The sequence below is a fragment of the Pundamilia nyererei genome, unplaced genomic scaffold, assembly GCF_000239375.1.
Source record: "Pundamilia nyererei isolate P.nyererei 1_Seehausen unplaced genomic scaffold, PunNye1.0 scaffold00015, whole genome shotgun sequence".
NCBI lineage: Eukaryota > Metazoa > Chordata > Actinopteri > Cichliformes > Cichlidae > Pundamilia > Pundamilia nyererei.
In genome coordinates this window covers 1,132,504-1,145,407 of record NW_005187416.1, presented here as the reverse complement: position 1 = coordinate 1,145,407, position 12,904 = coordinate 1,132,504, and the positions used below count along the sequence as shown (strand labels likewise).

Here is a 12,904-nt window from a genome sequence, read left to right as displayed (position 1 = left end):
TGTGTGTGTGTGTGTTTGCCTGTTCTGTACTTCTACCTTTCAGAGTTTCATACTGAGTTTTTGAGCCTCAGATGGGAAAGTGAAAAGTGAAGACAGTTAAAGATTGGTTCTAACTTTGATTCATGGTCAAGACTGGATTACGACTAAGGTTTAAATCTGAGGGCCAATTTAAAGCTGGCATTGGCTGAACCTGCAAACAGAGTTCAGCTGTTGATGTCATAGTCATAACGTCATCCAAGATGAAATGCGTTAGAGCTGCCTGTGTAGGCAAATGCGAAGGTGCCTATGAGGGTTTCGCACACAAAGATTTTGACAAATAAAGTGCAGTCAAGAGTCACCACTCGTTCCCTTGTATTTCGCTTCTAACAAAGCAGACATTCTTGTCATTTTTTAAAGTGGTCTTAAGCAATTGCTCTCCAGGCTTTCTGAAGGCCTTTCAAATTTTTCACCCCTTTTCAGCCCAGAACTTGTACCTTGAACCATTTTTAGATTAGATTAGATTAGATTTTGATCTATTACATAGTAACATCTGGAGAGTGTCTGATTGGCAGTAGCTTCATTTTTTTACCATGACTATGATGCCAAATGCACTGCCAACGTACTGACTTTTTAACCTTGTTCCAAACTGTTTTCACCTTATAGATTATATTTCCATTAATGTATATAGTCAAATATTGAAAAAGAAAATCATGGAAAATCCTAATTTAACAGATATAGATAAGAAATGAAGGGTGACATGAGACACAATGCTGTAGATCAGCGATCCCTAACCTTTTTTGCGCCATGGATCAGTTTAATGTCAGACAATATTTTCACGGACCAGCCTTTAAGGTGTTGTGGATAAAATGATACAACCAAGAGAAAAACTGTGGTATTTTGTAAATATAATAATAAATGCAAATTCACTGTGTAATTGTGTAACTTTATTAGCAGCGTCCTCCTGAAACACGCTAACAACATTGAGAGTAACATCCTCTTCTCTGCCCCTTAATACTCTCTGGTCGCTGGTGGTAATGCATAAATAGTTCTTTCAAAATAAGACACAACTACAACACAGGGAAAGACCCAGGGAAACACAGTTAACGATAAAAACCCTGAAAACCATAAATTTCACAACCGAGCCTCAACTCTCGCGGCCCAGTACCAAACGACTCACAGACTAGTACCGGTCCGTGGCCCAGGGGTTGGGGCCTGTGGCTTTAGATGAAAAAAAGACTTAATTGTGGGCGATCATGGCTCAAGAGTTGGGAGTTCGCCTTGTAATCGGAAGGTTGCTGGTTCGAGCCCCGGCTTGGACAGTCTCGGTCGTTGTGTCCTTGGGCAAGACGTCAGAGGGCCCGGTGGCGCCAGTGTCCGGCAGCCTCGCCTCTGTCTGTGCGCCCCAGGGTGGCTGTGGTTATATGTAGCTTGCCATCACCAGTGTGTGAACGTGTGTGTGAATGGGTGAATGACTGGATGTGAAAAGCACTTTGGGGTCCTTAGGGACTAGTAAAGCGCTACACAAATACAGGCCATTTAATAACACACTAAGAAATTATGATTGCTTATGTTTGGTTGCATTTTAACCTGCTTAGAAAGTCTACACCTCTCTCAGACCTCTAAGGAAGGAAACTAATTTCAATCACATTTCAGTAATAACCATCAATCACTCTTTCATGCTTCTAATTCCCTTAGCAAAACACTTCCCCGAAAAACTAAATTTCACACACTTTCCAACTTTCAACTCTCCAGCAGAGAGGACAGCTGAAGTCCGTGACAAGAGCGACCGCATTACAAGGTAAAAAACTTCTTCTGAAACTTTTTAACCCTCTACTGCAGCGCAATTCACTTTTTGTATGCATTTATGTGCTCAGTGCGCTCCCAGGTACACAGGGCCCATTTGTCACTAACACAATTATTAGGTTCCATTTGTCACTAACACGATAATCTGTTTGTATGTCTGTCTTCATAAATACACTGTCTGACATTAGTTGGGCATGACAAACATAAACGAGCTTAGTTGGCATTTAAATCCAGTATAAAATGTTGTGAACACCTCTTTTAGCTATATTTTTATGTTAAAAAACAAAAATACAAACTGCTTTTCAAGTCTGCAGATTCCAGAAACCATTAAGTTTTCATGGCGTGGGCCTTTTTCTAAGGCTGCCATTTACCTTTGAATTTGAACAAAAGAAGCACCTGCAAGTTGGTCACATTGAGTTTGTAATGTAATTTTCATAACAGCATCTTCATCTCATGACTGTGTTCTGTTCAAATTTGAACTAGCTTGTCAACATACTAATTTGATAGATTTCAACAGCACCAAGTACAATTTATTGATATTTGAACAGTTCAGCAGGTCTCCTGCCGGAGGCTCTCAGGGCTACGCTCAACCCTGCTCTCCCTAATGGTTTCATTTGCACTCCATTACATCTCATATCACAAAGACCTGCCATCTAAACAAACCAACAGCTGGGTTTACCGATGATGCAGGTGAAATAATATCCTAATGAGCAACAAGCTGGAGCTTTCAGATGATAAGGCTAGGCATTTCAAAGGGCTTATTTGCACCGAGTCACTGTAAGTTTTCAAAATGGTGAGAAAAATTAGTTGAGGACAGTTTTCTGTTCACAGCTCTGTGTACCACAAATAATCATTTAACTTTAATCACAAAATTGACTTCATGAGTGCATATCCAGTGTCTCGAATCCATCAACATAGTCCCTCTCAGCCTCATACACTTTCCCTAGATACCTTCAGAATATTATCACTCATCATTTAGGGGAAAAAACACCCAGCCTATTCAACCCTCTGCCTACTGAAATTCTAACTGCAAGACATTAGGACCCACTCCCCTCACTATTATTAATGCCCTTCTGCTCGGTCCTCCACTTTTAAAGCAGCAGTAATTAAATACCTGCTCAAAATATCACACAGTAATTCTGATGTATTTCATAATTACAGGTCAGTTTTCAAATTTCCCCTTTGGAAATCTGAAAAACGAACATAGAAGCCATTCAATTACGTGATTATGTAGCCAGTAATGGGTATTTAGACTAGCCAGGACCCAGGTCCTTATCACATTCCACTCACAGTTTTTCTCCCTGAAACTGTACTTTCACAGCCATTCTATCCATCAGCTGAACTCCATCGGCTAATTAGAAGAAATCTCTGCTGTCTGCGAGAAGATTAGTTCTAGAGCCAGTGTTGAGTAAAACAACACACTGTGCTTGTCAGGCTTATGTACCACTCTTAGCTTCCTCTTCCACAGAGTTGTGACATTTGGCATTTCCAATTTTCTAATTTGTCATCAAAAACTAAGTTTTAGCCCATGAGGCAATGTTCACGAGTCACTTTTTTTAATGCCAGGACATGGCACGGATCATCTCGTTACAATTGTGTGAATGTTGAGTAGTGGCATTCACGTGGGTGGTATTTTGAGCAAACAGACTACGCACGCTCCACATGATAATAGTACTGCCTGTAGCACTGGCATATATCAGCTGAACAATGTGGCCCACCAATTAGTAAACAGTCCACAGATAAGCTCAAGAAGCATGACCAAGAGTCCAAAGTACTGACGTGTCCTTCAAACTTGCTAGATCCCCATGTGATTAAACATATACAGGATGTACAAAGGCAAGCAGGCTCCACCCTAGAACCCACAGGGCCCAAGGGAACTGCTACCAAAGTCATTCCACCAGATATGACAGGACACCTTTAAATGTCACATGTCAATGCCAGAACACCTATACAAGAGGCCTAAAACAATAATAATCAGGTGGTTTTAATATTACAGCATAATAAAGGGACTAACAAGATACCCCTAAAGAAAAACTCTGGAGATCTGAGAGATGCTTGGTTGTTCTAAATGGGGAAGACTTGGAAAGTCGAGTATGCAGGATTTAGACAACAATCGCATTACCTTACAACACTCATTATTATGTTTGCATTGGTTTATAGTTCACTGAAAATAATAATCCCCATTTTTTCATTAACTTATAATGAGCCCTTTTATATCTACAATGGGAAAAGGTTGTCGCTTATGGATTCAGCCACAGCTATAACCCAAAATGGACAAAACCAACAGTATCTCCACAGAAGGTGTATTCAGATAAATTCTTTTTTTTTGTTAAGCCACTTAACATAACAGAAAATTGACCAAAGATCCAATTTTAAATTGCATCTTTAAGAACAACAAGGTTCTATTAGCCAAAATCAGATGCTAATAGCAAGCTATTAGCCAAAATCAGTGCATCCTTAAGAAAGTCGATGGAACTAGACAAGTGGAGGACAAAAGAAGCGACAGACCAAAAAAACTACAGCAGAAAAAAACATTTGAAAGTCATGTCCCTAAAAATATGGAAATGTATTGCAAAGACCTGACATAGGACCTCAGAAACGCATCTAGCCCTTAAGTTGATACATCTGCTGTTCACTGAAGCCTCATCAGAAATGTCCCGGTGGAAGGGTGGCTGTCAAGAAGCCATTCTTACGGAATGAAAACAGGGAGAAAACGGAGACGCATGCTAATTACAAAGGATCTGGACTAAAAATCAATGCCAGCAGGTCTTATGGAGTGATTCCAGTAGGTAGAATAGTGAGTGGCAAGTAATTTGTAAATCACGGTGGAGGCTCTGATATGGTTTGGAGCTTCCCCAGTGGTGTTGGCGATCATGCAACAGCTTTGTTTTTCATGATAATGTTCTCAAACACACTGTAGTAAAAGCATAGTTGGATAGAAAAACACACCATGGAGCACTATCAGTCATGGATTGGCCTGCCCAGAGCCCAGGCGTCAACATTATTGAAGCAGTGTGGAATAAATGGCCTTCAAGAAGCCTGGAGAACTATTCCCGAAGACTAGTTAAAGAAATGACAAAAAAGGTGACTAAGAGACTTCAGGCTATGCTAAAGAATAAAGGAAGTCATACCAAATATTGACTCTGAAGCTCGTTAGAACCGTACAGACTCTGCTTTTACAGTACCTTATATACAGTCATTCCATATATGTTTGCACATTTCAATAAGTTGCTGCACCCATTTCCCATTTTCTGAGCAAAATATAAAGAAGGATTGGCTCAAGACTTTTGCACAGTACTGTACACTAGACATATATAACGTGTCTCACTCATACACACAGACACATACTTTGGAGGTGTGTGCAGTATATGTTATGTTACCCATCAAAAGAGAATAAAAACTCTATGCTTACAATAAGCCAATGCTTCATCACTGGCATGATAAGTTATGCCAGTTTAGCTAATGAGAGAACTAAATTTATAGTATCCTCGCCATTTTACCTCAACTAAACCCACTGCTGCTTCTGAGTTCTCAAATCCAGTAGAATATTTTCTGTCTGCTTTTCTCCATTCACTTTTATTTTGCGGTCTTATACTAACTACAAAGGGGGAAAGTCTTTGGACTTATGTCCTTTTATAACTTCAAAGGTGCAGTGTAACCATGAATGGTCTGGAAGCCTCAGATGAAATTAATGCATGATACTGTGAATAGCAATATGCACTCCATATTTGCATGTTTTCTCATAGTTCAACGAAGGCTCCAATAAATCACAAACTAATAGTGCTTTTGTGTTTTTCCTTTTTCTATGCTTGGGTTGAATGTACTGTCTGGCTGCATTAGATTAACATTAGTTTTTGTGTGCCAATGTGCCACATTTACAAATTGTAACATAGACAGCAGGAGGTGTTTTTGGTGGATGGTGGGCGTACAAAGCGACTCTTACACAAAGGACCGGGTTTCACATCCAGACTTCCATCTGTGGTTAGGTTTAGGCAACAAAAGCACTTTGAATTGGGTTTTGATTGAATGTACATAAACACACTGTGTGTCAAGTCACTGTTGCTTTTTTTTACTGTATTAAAAGTACACCATGGTCTTTCCTAAGTGTTGTGAGTACCTATATGAACGTATTAAAAAAACGTAAATAGTGCTTTAGTCAGTACAAACTCGACAGACAGAATATTCTTGCAGAACAAAAAATACAGCAGTGAGCAAATGTCTAATACCAAAAACCAAAAACATGCTGTATGTACAGTGATGTGCAAAAGTCTTGAGCCACCCCACATTTTCTAGGAAAATGGGAAATTGGTGTGTTTGGGATCTTTGTCATGCTGTGCCACCCTTCCACCATTTCTGATGACTCTCCATTGTTGGATCAGCCGGGGTCAGATGCAACTCTGAGATCCTGCGTCAAGTCTGAGCTAGATTTTTCCTTTTTCTTCAGGACATGACTTTTGGATACTGTTCATCTGCTGTAGATATTTTTTTTAGGCATGCTTATTCTTCTTTTGTCCTCAATTATCATATATGCAAAGTTTTCAGTTAACAGCTCTATGGGAATCACGATGGTCAAACTCTGTAGTCTTTGTTCAGTGTTGAGCAGCTTAGAAAAAAACCCGATTCCTCTGAAAATGGTCAGGTACAAAGACTGGATTGAAAATGAGTGAACAGCAGCCAACATCCAAAGAAAAATTTGGAAGACTGTCAGAAAGCTTGGAGAACGATTGCTCAAGACTACTTTAAATATAATAAGAAAGTCTGCCTCTGAGGAAATAAAACGTTATGAAATCAGGGGTGGCTAAAGACTTTTGCATAGTACTGTATTCCTAATACTAACAGCAAAAGCCCCGTACAGCCTTCTGTTGGAACCCATTTATTGACTATATAAAAACATTTTTTGTTTGTTTTGTTCTGTTTCTCTTTATGTGAGCCTCGGGTAGGGAGGGGGGGTGTCTTTTTGTTAGTTTTGTTTTTTGTTAGTTTTGGGGGTTTTTTGTGTATAATTGCAACGTTTTCATTATGTATTGTGACCATGATTTGTGAAAAAAAAAGTGATTGAATAATCATAGATTTTGAAATTATGTCTTTTCCATGTACAGATGCTTTTTAATGCCAGTGCAAGCTAACTGCTGCTATGTTCATTACTTCTCAACAGCAAAACTAAAACAGTAACAGACAGCCACACACCACAATGTACTGATGGTATGTCAGTGAATACACTGATGTGCAACTGTTAGCAGGCAGGCATACCTGTTGCACGGCTGTCATTAATTGGTTAAATGTGTGTGTTTGCGTGTGTTTGCTTGTGTCTTACTCGGGTTTGCCTCTGAATTTACACGACAGTTCCAGGTTCTCTCCTTCTCTGGTCAGACCCTGAGGAAATTCTACCACGATCTTAACTTCTGGTTTGTCTGAAAAAATGAGAAAAACACAAAGTATTAAATATCCAGATAACATTAGTGACAAACTACAAGTTCTTACCATGAATTCTGGTCTGCTGTAAAAATATCTATAGTATAACTTTAGTATCAACATAATGATAAGCACATGCATCAAAGCTGAAATTTGTGGTCAGGAGTAGAACGTAAAACTGCTAAATCTGATTCAACCTGGGAGTGACATGCAGAACAATGAAGTTGCACGAGGCATTGGTTGGTGTCAATCAGCTTTGCCGACTTCTCGCATTTATATGAACTGAGGGAGGATTTCGAGCACTAATAAGGTGTCCAAGGAGCAGGGAGATCACATCTAAGATCTTGACTATTCAAGGCTTAAAATGAGTAATCTGAAAATCAGAACCCACGAACAACACTGTGAATCCTTTTTGCGGATCTTCAAATGAAAGAAGCAACCAAATATTGATTCAATTTATTAGTTGGTGCATAACTTTAGTCATCAACTTAAGTACATCTAAGAAATTGGCCTCTTTTTTAATGTGGGCTCTTTTACCTTATATTACATAAAGCACCTTCTGGTGACAATTGGAGATACTAAGCCAGCACTTGAAATCTGAGATTTTAAAGGGGACATACAGTTATATACAAACCAAAAGACTTCTGGAACAATCTCCTTTGACAGATGAGACTTAAGTTGAGATGTCTGGTCATATTGCATAGCTCTACCTTTAGGGAAAACCAATCGCAGCATATCGGCACAAACACCTCATACTAACTGTCAGTGGATGGGTGCTAAATCGGACTTGTTTTGCTGCCACAGGCCTGGACACCTTGCAGTCAGTGAGTCAAACATGAACTTCTCTGTTCTTAAATTTGATTCCTCTAGAGTCAAATCTGAGGCCATCTGTCTGACAGCTAAAGCTTGATTAAAACTGGGTCATGAAACAGGATAATGATCCTAAGCACAGCAGCAACAGAATGCAGCAAAGATCAAGTAAAAGTCAACATAACTTCAATGGTGTGGTGGGACCTTAAAAGAGTTGCGCCTCAACGGATGCCACAAACCTCATTGAAATGAAGCGATGTTGGAAGGAAAAGTGGTCCAAAATGACTCCACAATGACGTGAGACTGATAAAGTCACACAGAAAACAATTATATAAAGTTATCGCTGTTAAAGGTGGTTCTACAGGCTGATAAATCCCGGGATATACTTTGTTTTTAAAGGTCCTGCAAACACTTTCTTTTCCACATGACATTTGATTTTTCCAGGGTTATATTGTACATGGTAAAAAATCAGGGATTCCCTGTACAGACTCTTGGGGAACCCCACAAAACACAGGAAGCATAAAAGGGAATCTTTCCATTGAATGCGTTCTCCTTATACGGATGTTGTTAAAAACCGTAGAGAGAGACAGAAAGTTGTTAATAATGGTTAAAATGTTCAGGGCAAGCATTTGAAACAGCTTCTACTTTTAAAAAGACAGAAAGAGAATGGTGCCTGAAGAGCAAACCCTTAAAAGGTGCGAGGATTAACAGGAAATACAGCAACAAGAACAACATCCATGACCTGCCTCAGCAGTGTTCAAGCATCAGAGGAGGCCAGGTCATGTTTAAGTTGCTAAAAGGCACTGTTATTGTTATTAGGACTGAGCTGCTATGTTGCTTAGTCCGGGGGGGATTTGACTTGACATTAAGTAAACAGTAAATTACTTTCAAGGTGTTTTCCTTTAAATATCCTGCTATTACAGCCTGTGCATACAGATTACAGAGCATCAAACCAGCTATACGTGAGCATATTTTTGTTTAGTGTACATTTTAGGTTCTAGGCTATAAAGTTATTTTTTATTCCTGCTCTATTTCTTTTTGCCACTGTTCCCTGCCCCAGCCAACTGATAAATATTGTCTTATCTTATCTTTCGTGGATATGTAAATTAAAGAAGACAGCAAAACATAAAGCACTAGGAGATGATAGGTGGGCACTGGGCAGGATCACAAGTAGCTTGGTATGTTCAAAGATGCTTCCTGTTAAAGTTGCAAAAGCACTTTAGTAGCTGTTACAGCTGGAGAAAAAAAGCATGTAAGAATGCTGTTTTGACAAATCAGTGGGGTGCTTTGACAGTCACCGCTGTGCTATTCTCTGCACCCGTGGAGTTTTGGTTGTTCCCATCGCACTGACTGTTGCTGGTGCTATCAAAGCCTTTTTTTCACCTTGGCGTAAGAGACGACTGAATGTAATGTTTTATTCAATCTATCAAACGGATAAGGGATTGAATTCGTTCTTGCCATGCACTGAATGGGAAATGGGAAACGGAAGCTCTCGTCTGACTTACAACCTTTCGCTAAGGTTTAAAAATGCCAGGTATGTTTTGGTTGATGGTTCCAGTCAATGAGGTGTCCTGCTGACAGAAAACCGAAGAGCATTTGCTTTTTATCTTGCCGTCTGCTCAGCAACAGCACATCTCAAAAGGGAAACATCATCCCCATCTTTTTTGTAAATGCAATCGATGTCACAAATACCATTTACTTGAATGTAATAAAAAGAGCATAAGAGTATTTTTACCCCATGAAAAAAAAAGTTTTGTTCTAGTTTTGTTAAAAATTTAACATTAAATGGCAGAGAGAAATGCCATTCAGTGGAACCATTTTATTTCAAAGTAGAGTAATTATAGTTTACCAGTTATGATGCAAATGATTCTTGTTCTCTTCCTCTTTTTATGGCCTAAATCCACTTTTTGGTGCGTGTGTTTTTTAATCAGCCTGTAGTTGGAATGATCGAGGCTGAGTTATGATTTCAAAGCTGGCGGTAAAGTTCCACGCTGCTGTCCGACCTTCTCGGCAATAAACAACACGTGTCTGGCCATCCATCTGTCTAAATCACACCCTGTCAGTGGCTGGCTTTCAGTTTCTGTGATGGACAGCAGATGGGCAAAAAGCCAAGTCTTCTGCTCAGTGGGCATGCTTGGATTTAGACAGCAACCCTTTGGTTTTATTTCCACTCCAGGCACTACATGGCATCCTGCAACTTTTTCTTTGCTCACGACGTCATCTGACCTTGTCATCTCGGAGCCATAAACATGAAGGACGCCAGGCATCTGTAGGTTGTTTTGATAGCCTCAAGTAGTTATGGCAAAGCTTTCTTGTCTCTGTTTGATGGGAAAACACTGTGCTGCCAGATTCGGATGCTGCCACTTCAGTGGAAATGAAATAGTGTCTACCATATGCAAGAGAGCCGTTATCATTATGCTAACTGAATTATTTGCTTTATTGTGTGCCTCACCTCATAAGCACTCAAGACGGCACTATCCATCTCTCGGCAGCCAGCTGACCTTATGGGAAAAACAACCCAGCATCCGAGCAAACAGCTTGCTTTCTTATACACATAATCATTAGTGTCTTATTTAATTATGCTGTCCCCTGACAATGGGGTTTTTTCCTTCGCCTTTTCTTACTACACAATGCTCTCCATTCCACTCACAAATTGCCTACACAGTGGGTGAATGAAATGTAAATCAACCAGTGTACTGCATCTAATCAGTAAGCTAACTTGCATGTCACTGTAGAAACTGCAGAAGTAGGCTTTATTTTAGTTTTGTCATTCATAATTTTCTCACCAGACATATGCACTTTTTAGATATGTTAATGGGAAGGGCTCTGTGGTGACAATTAGAAGGAAAAAGCAGACAGTTCATTGGGGTTGTAAAGATACATAGATTGTACATATAGTTCTCGACATTTAAGGGATACAAAAACCAAAGTTTTCCAAACAGTTTTCTGTTAGCTATTGGGTCAGTCACACTAGAGTAAAATAGTCCAAAAGCAATCTCCTTGCTGATTAGGAATACACGGTGGTTGTGGTCACTGTGTTTAATTTTTTCGTAAGCGTGGCAATGAACGGTTGCACATTCCACCTCAGGCTGAGCACTTCTGATTGCAAGACAACTGCACACAACACCTCTTGGGAGGCATCCCGTCTCTAAACAATTGCAGTCAGTCTTGGATTGGCTGGAGTCACTCTCTGATAGACAGGCTGGTTAACGTTTGTGACTAATTTTCATCTAGTGTAATAAACACAGGCAGATTGCCAACATGCTGCAATCAATTTGAGTCAGGATGCACCAATGAGCACGACTGTGCTTCGTTTTTGTAGTCGGGGGTTGAACTTAACTAACTACTTGTTAAATTCTGGCTATACATGCTATATAAAAGCAAGGGTGCCTGTAAATTTGTAGGTAAATTTCCATCCTGCAACAATGTTACCATTTTGGATGAGATTAAAAGTAGAATGTAAGTAGTTTGCACAGATTTTTGTTCATTTATCACCAATAATCAATGATAATATAATGATACAAGTGCCAGCTTCACCCGAGTCAATCCCAAACTGACAGCAGACTGACTCTGTTGCTTTGAATCCAATAACTAACTGGGAACGATCAGTTTATTAAAGTCTCATTGAAATGATTAATAATGATTAATAATCTTGGTTGACCCGTTGTCTCATCCATAAAACCTGTAACAGACAAAACATAAAATGGACTCGCTTGCAGAAGTTGCATTACTACATGCAGATATTGGACTACCAGCAGGGGGAGATGATATATTTAAAGCCATTCCAGGGTGCTTAACTGCCAGAAATGATGAATCTAGGCAGCTAATATGTGTCTACGTGAAAATGTGTTAATAATGTCTGTTTAAACGCTTTCCCGTAGTAATTTTCATGTTGGCTTGAAATAAAAATTCTCCCTCTGCTTTTACTGCAACTTACTGTAAATTCTGCATGCGTGTCTTTTTACTGATTTTAAGAGGCAAATAGTGAAATCGACATGGTGGAACGGCGTGTCGATTGCACGTTTTGTTGTCGGCTGCTCCTTCACTGTTTTCTCTAGTGTGACTGTAACATTAGTGACCAGTAGGGGCAGTATGATCAATGAAAACCACGACTACTAAGAACCTTTTAATGCTATAGAAACAGAAAGCTTTCAAAGTAAAAGTTGTGAAAGGTGTTGGTTGAAAAACAATAATACTTCCACTAATTTTATATTATGCTGGTCCTTTTGCTAAAACAAATAAATAAAAAGCAAAACAAAACACAGAATCGTGACTCCAAACTGTGCATTTTGCACTTTATCACATCCCCGAGTGCTCAATTAGTAAACATCTACTTAATTCATACCAGTTGACCGTTAGTCTTTAGACAGTCCACAGAGAAACAAAATTCCTCTGGACATAGGAAGGATACACTAATAGCAGTTGCTATGTAATATTAAACTGTGTAACAGAGTTCAAAGAGAAGGTAGAGAGGAGGACTGTTTATGTCTGTTTGTTACCCACTACAGTATGCAAAGAGCATGGCAGCCTCAGCCCCTGCACGGAGCAGAGTGAGGCACTGAGCCGGGTGGTCAGTGTGAGCTCCCTGTTATCAGAGGCCAGCAAAATGCCATTCTGCCTCTGTAGATGAGCTGATCTCCTCCTCTCATGCTCATAGAGAAAGGTCAGATAGTGACAGAAGAGATTTTATTTTTTTAAATAAAATGCTAGGACATGCCAGAGGCCAAAGACATAAGGTTACAGAAACAATAAATACAGAACTTTAACCATTCTCTATTAACAAAAAGATCTAAACATTCAGTCTAGGATTTTAATTACTTGTTACATGCTGTTTCATAGCAGTGTTGTGTTATTGCTATTATTAGTTATTGAGAAGACTCGTCTGTGCATATATATATAT

General features: G+C 39.5%; 1 protein-coding gene across 5 annotated transcripts in view; it reads right to left on the bottom strand.

The window, feature by feature from the left end:
• Window positions 1–12,904, bottom strand: part of cadm1a (cell adhesion molecule 1a) — a 456,892-nt gene that overhangs the window by 73,774 nt on the left and 370,214 nt on the right. For all 5 annotated transcript variants that reach the window (XM_005725349.1, XM_005725351.1, XM_005725352.1 and 2 more), the window contains one exon: window positions 7,097–7,193. In XM_005725349.1, the coding sequence (XP_005725406.1) occupies window positions 7,097–7,193 (97 nt within the window). The remainder of the gene's footprint in view (window positions 1–7,096; window positions 7,194–12,904) is intronic.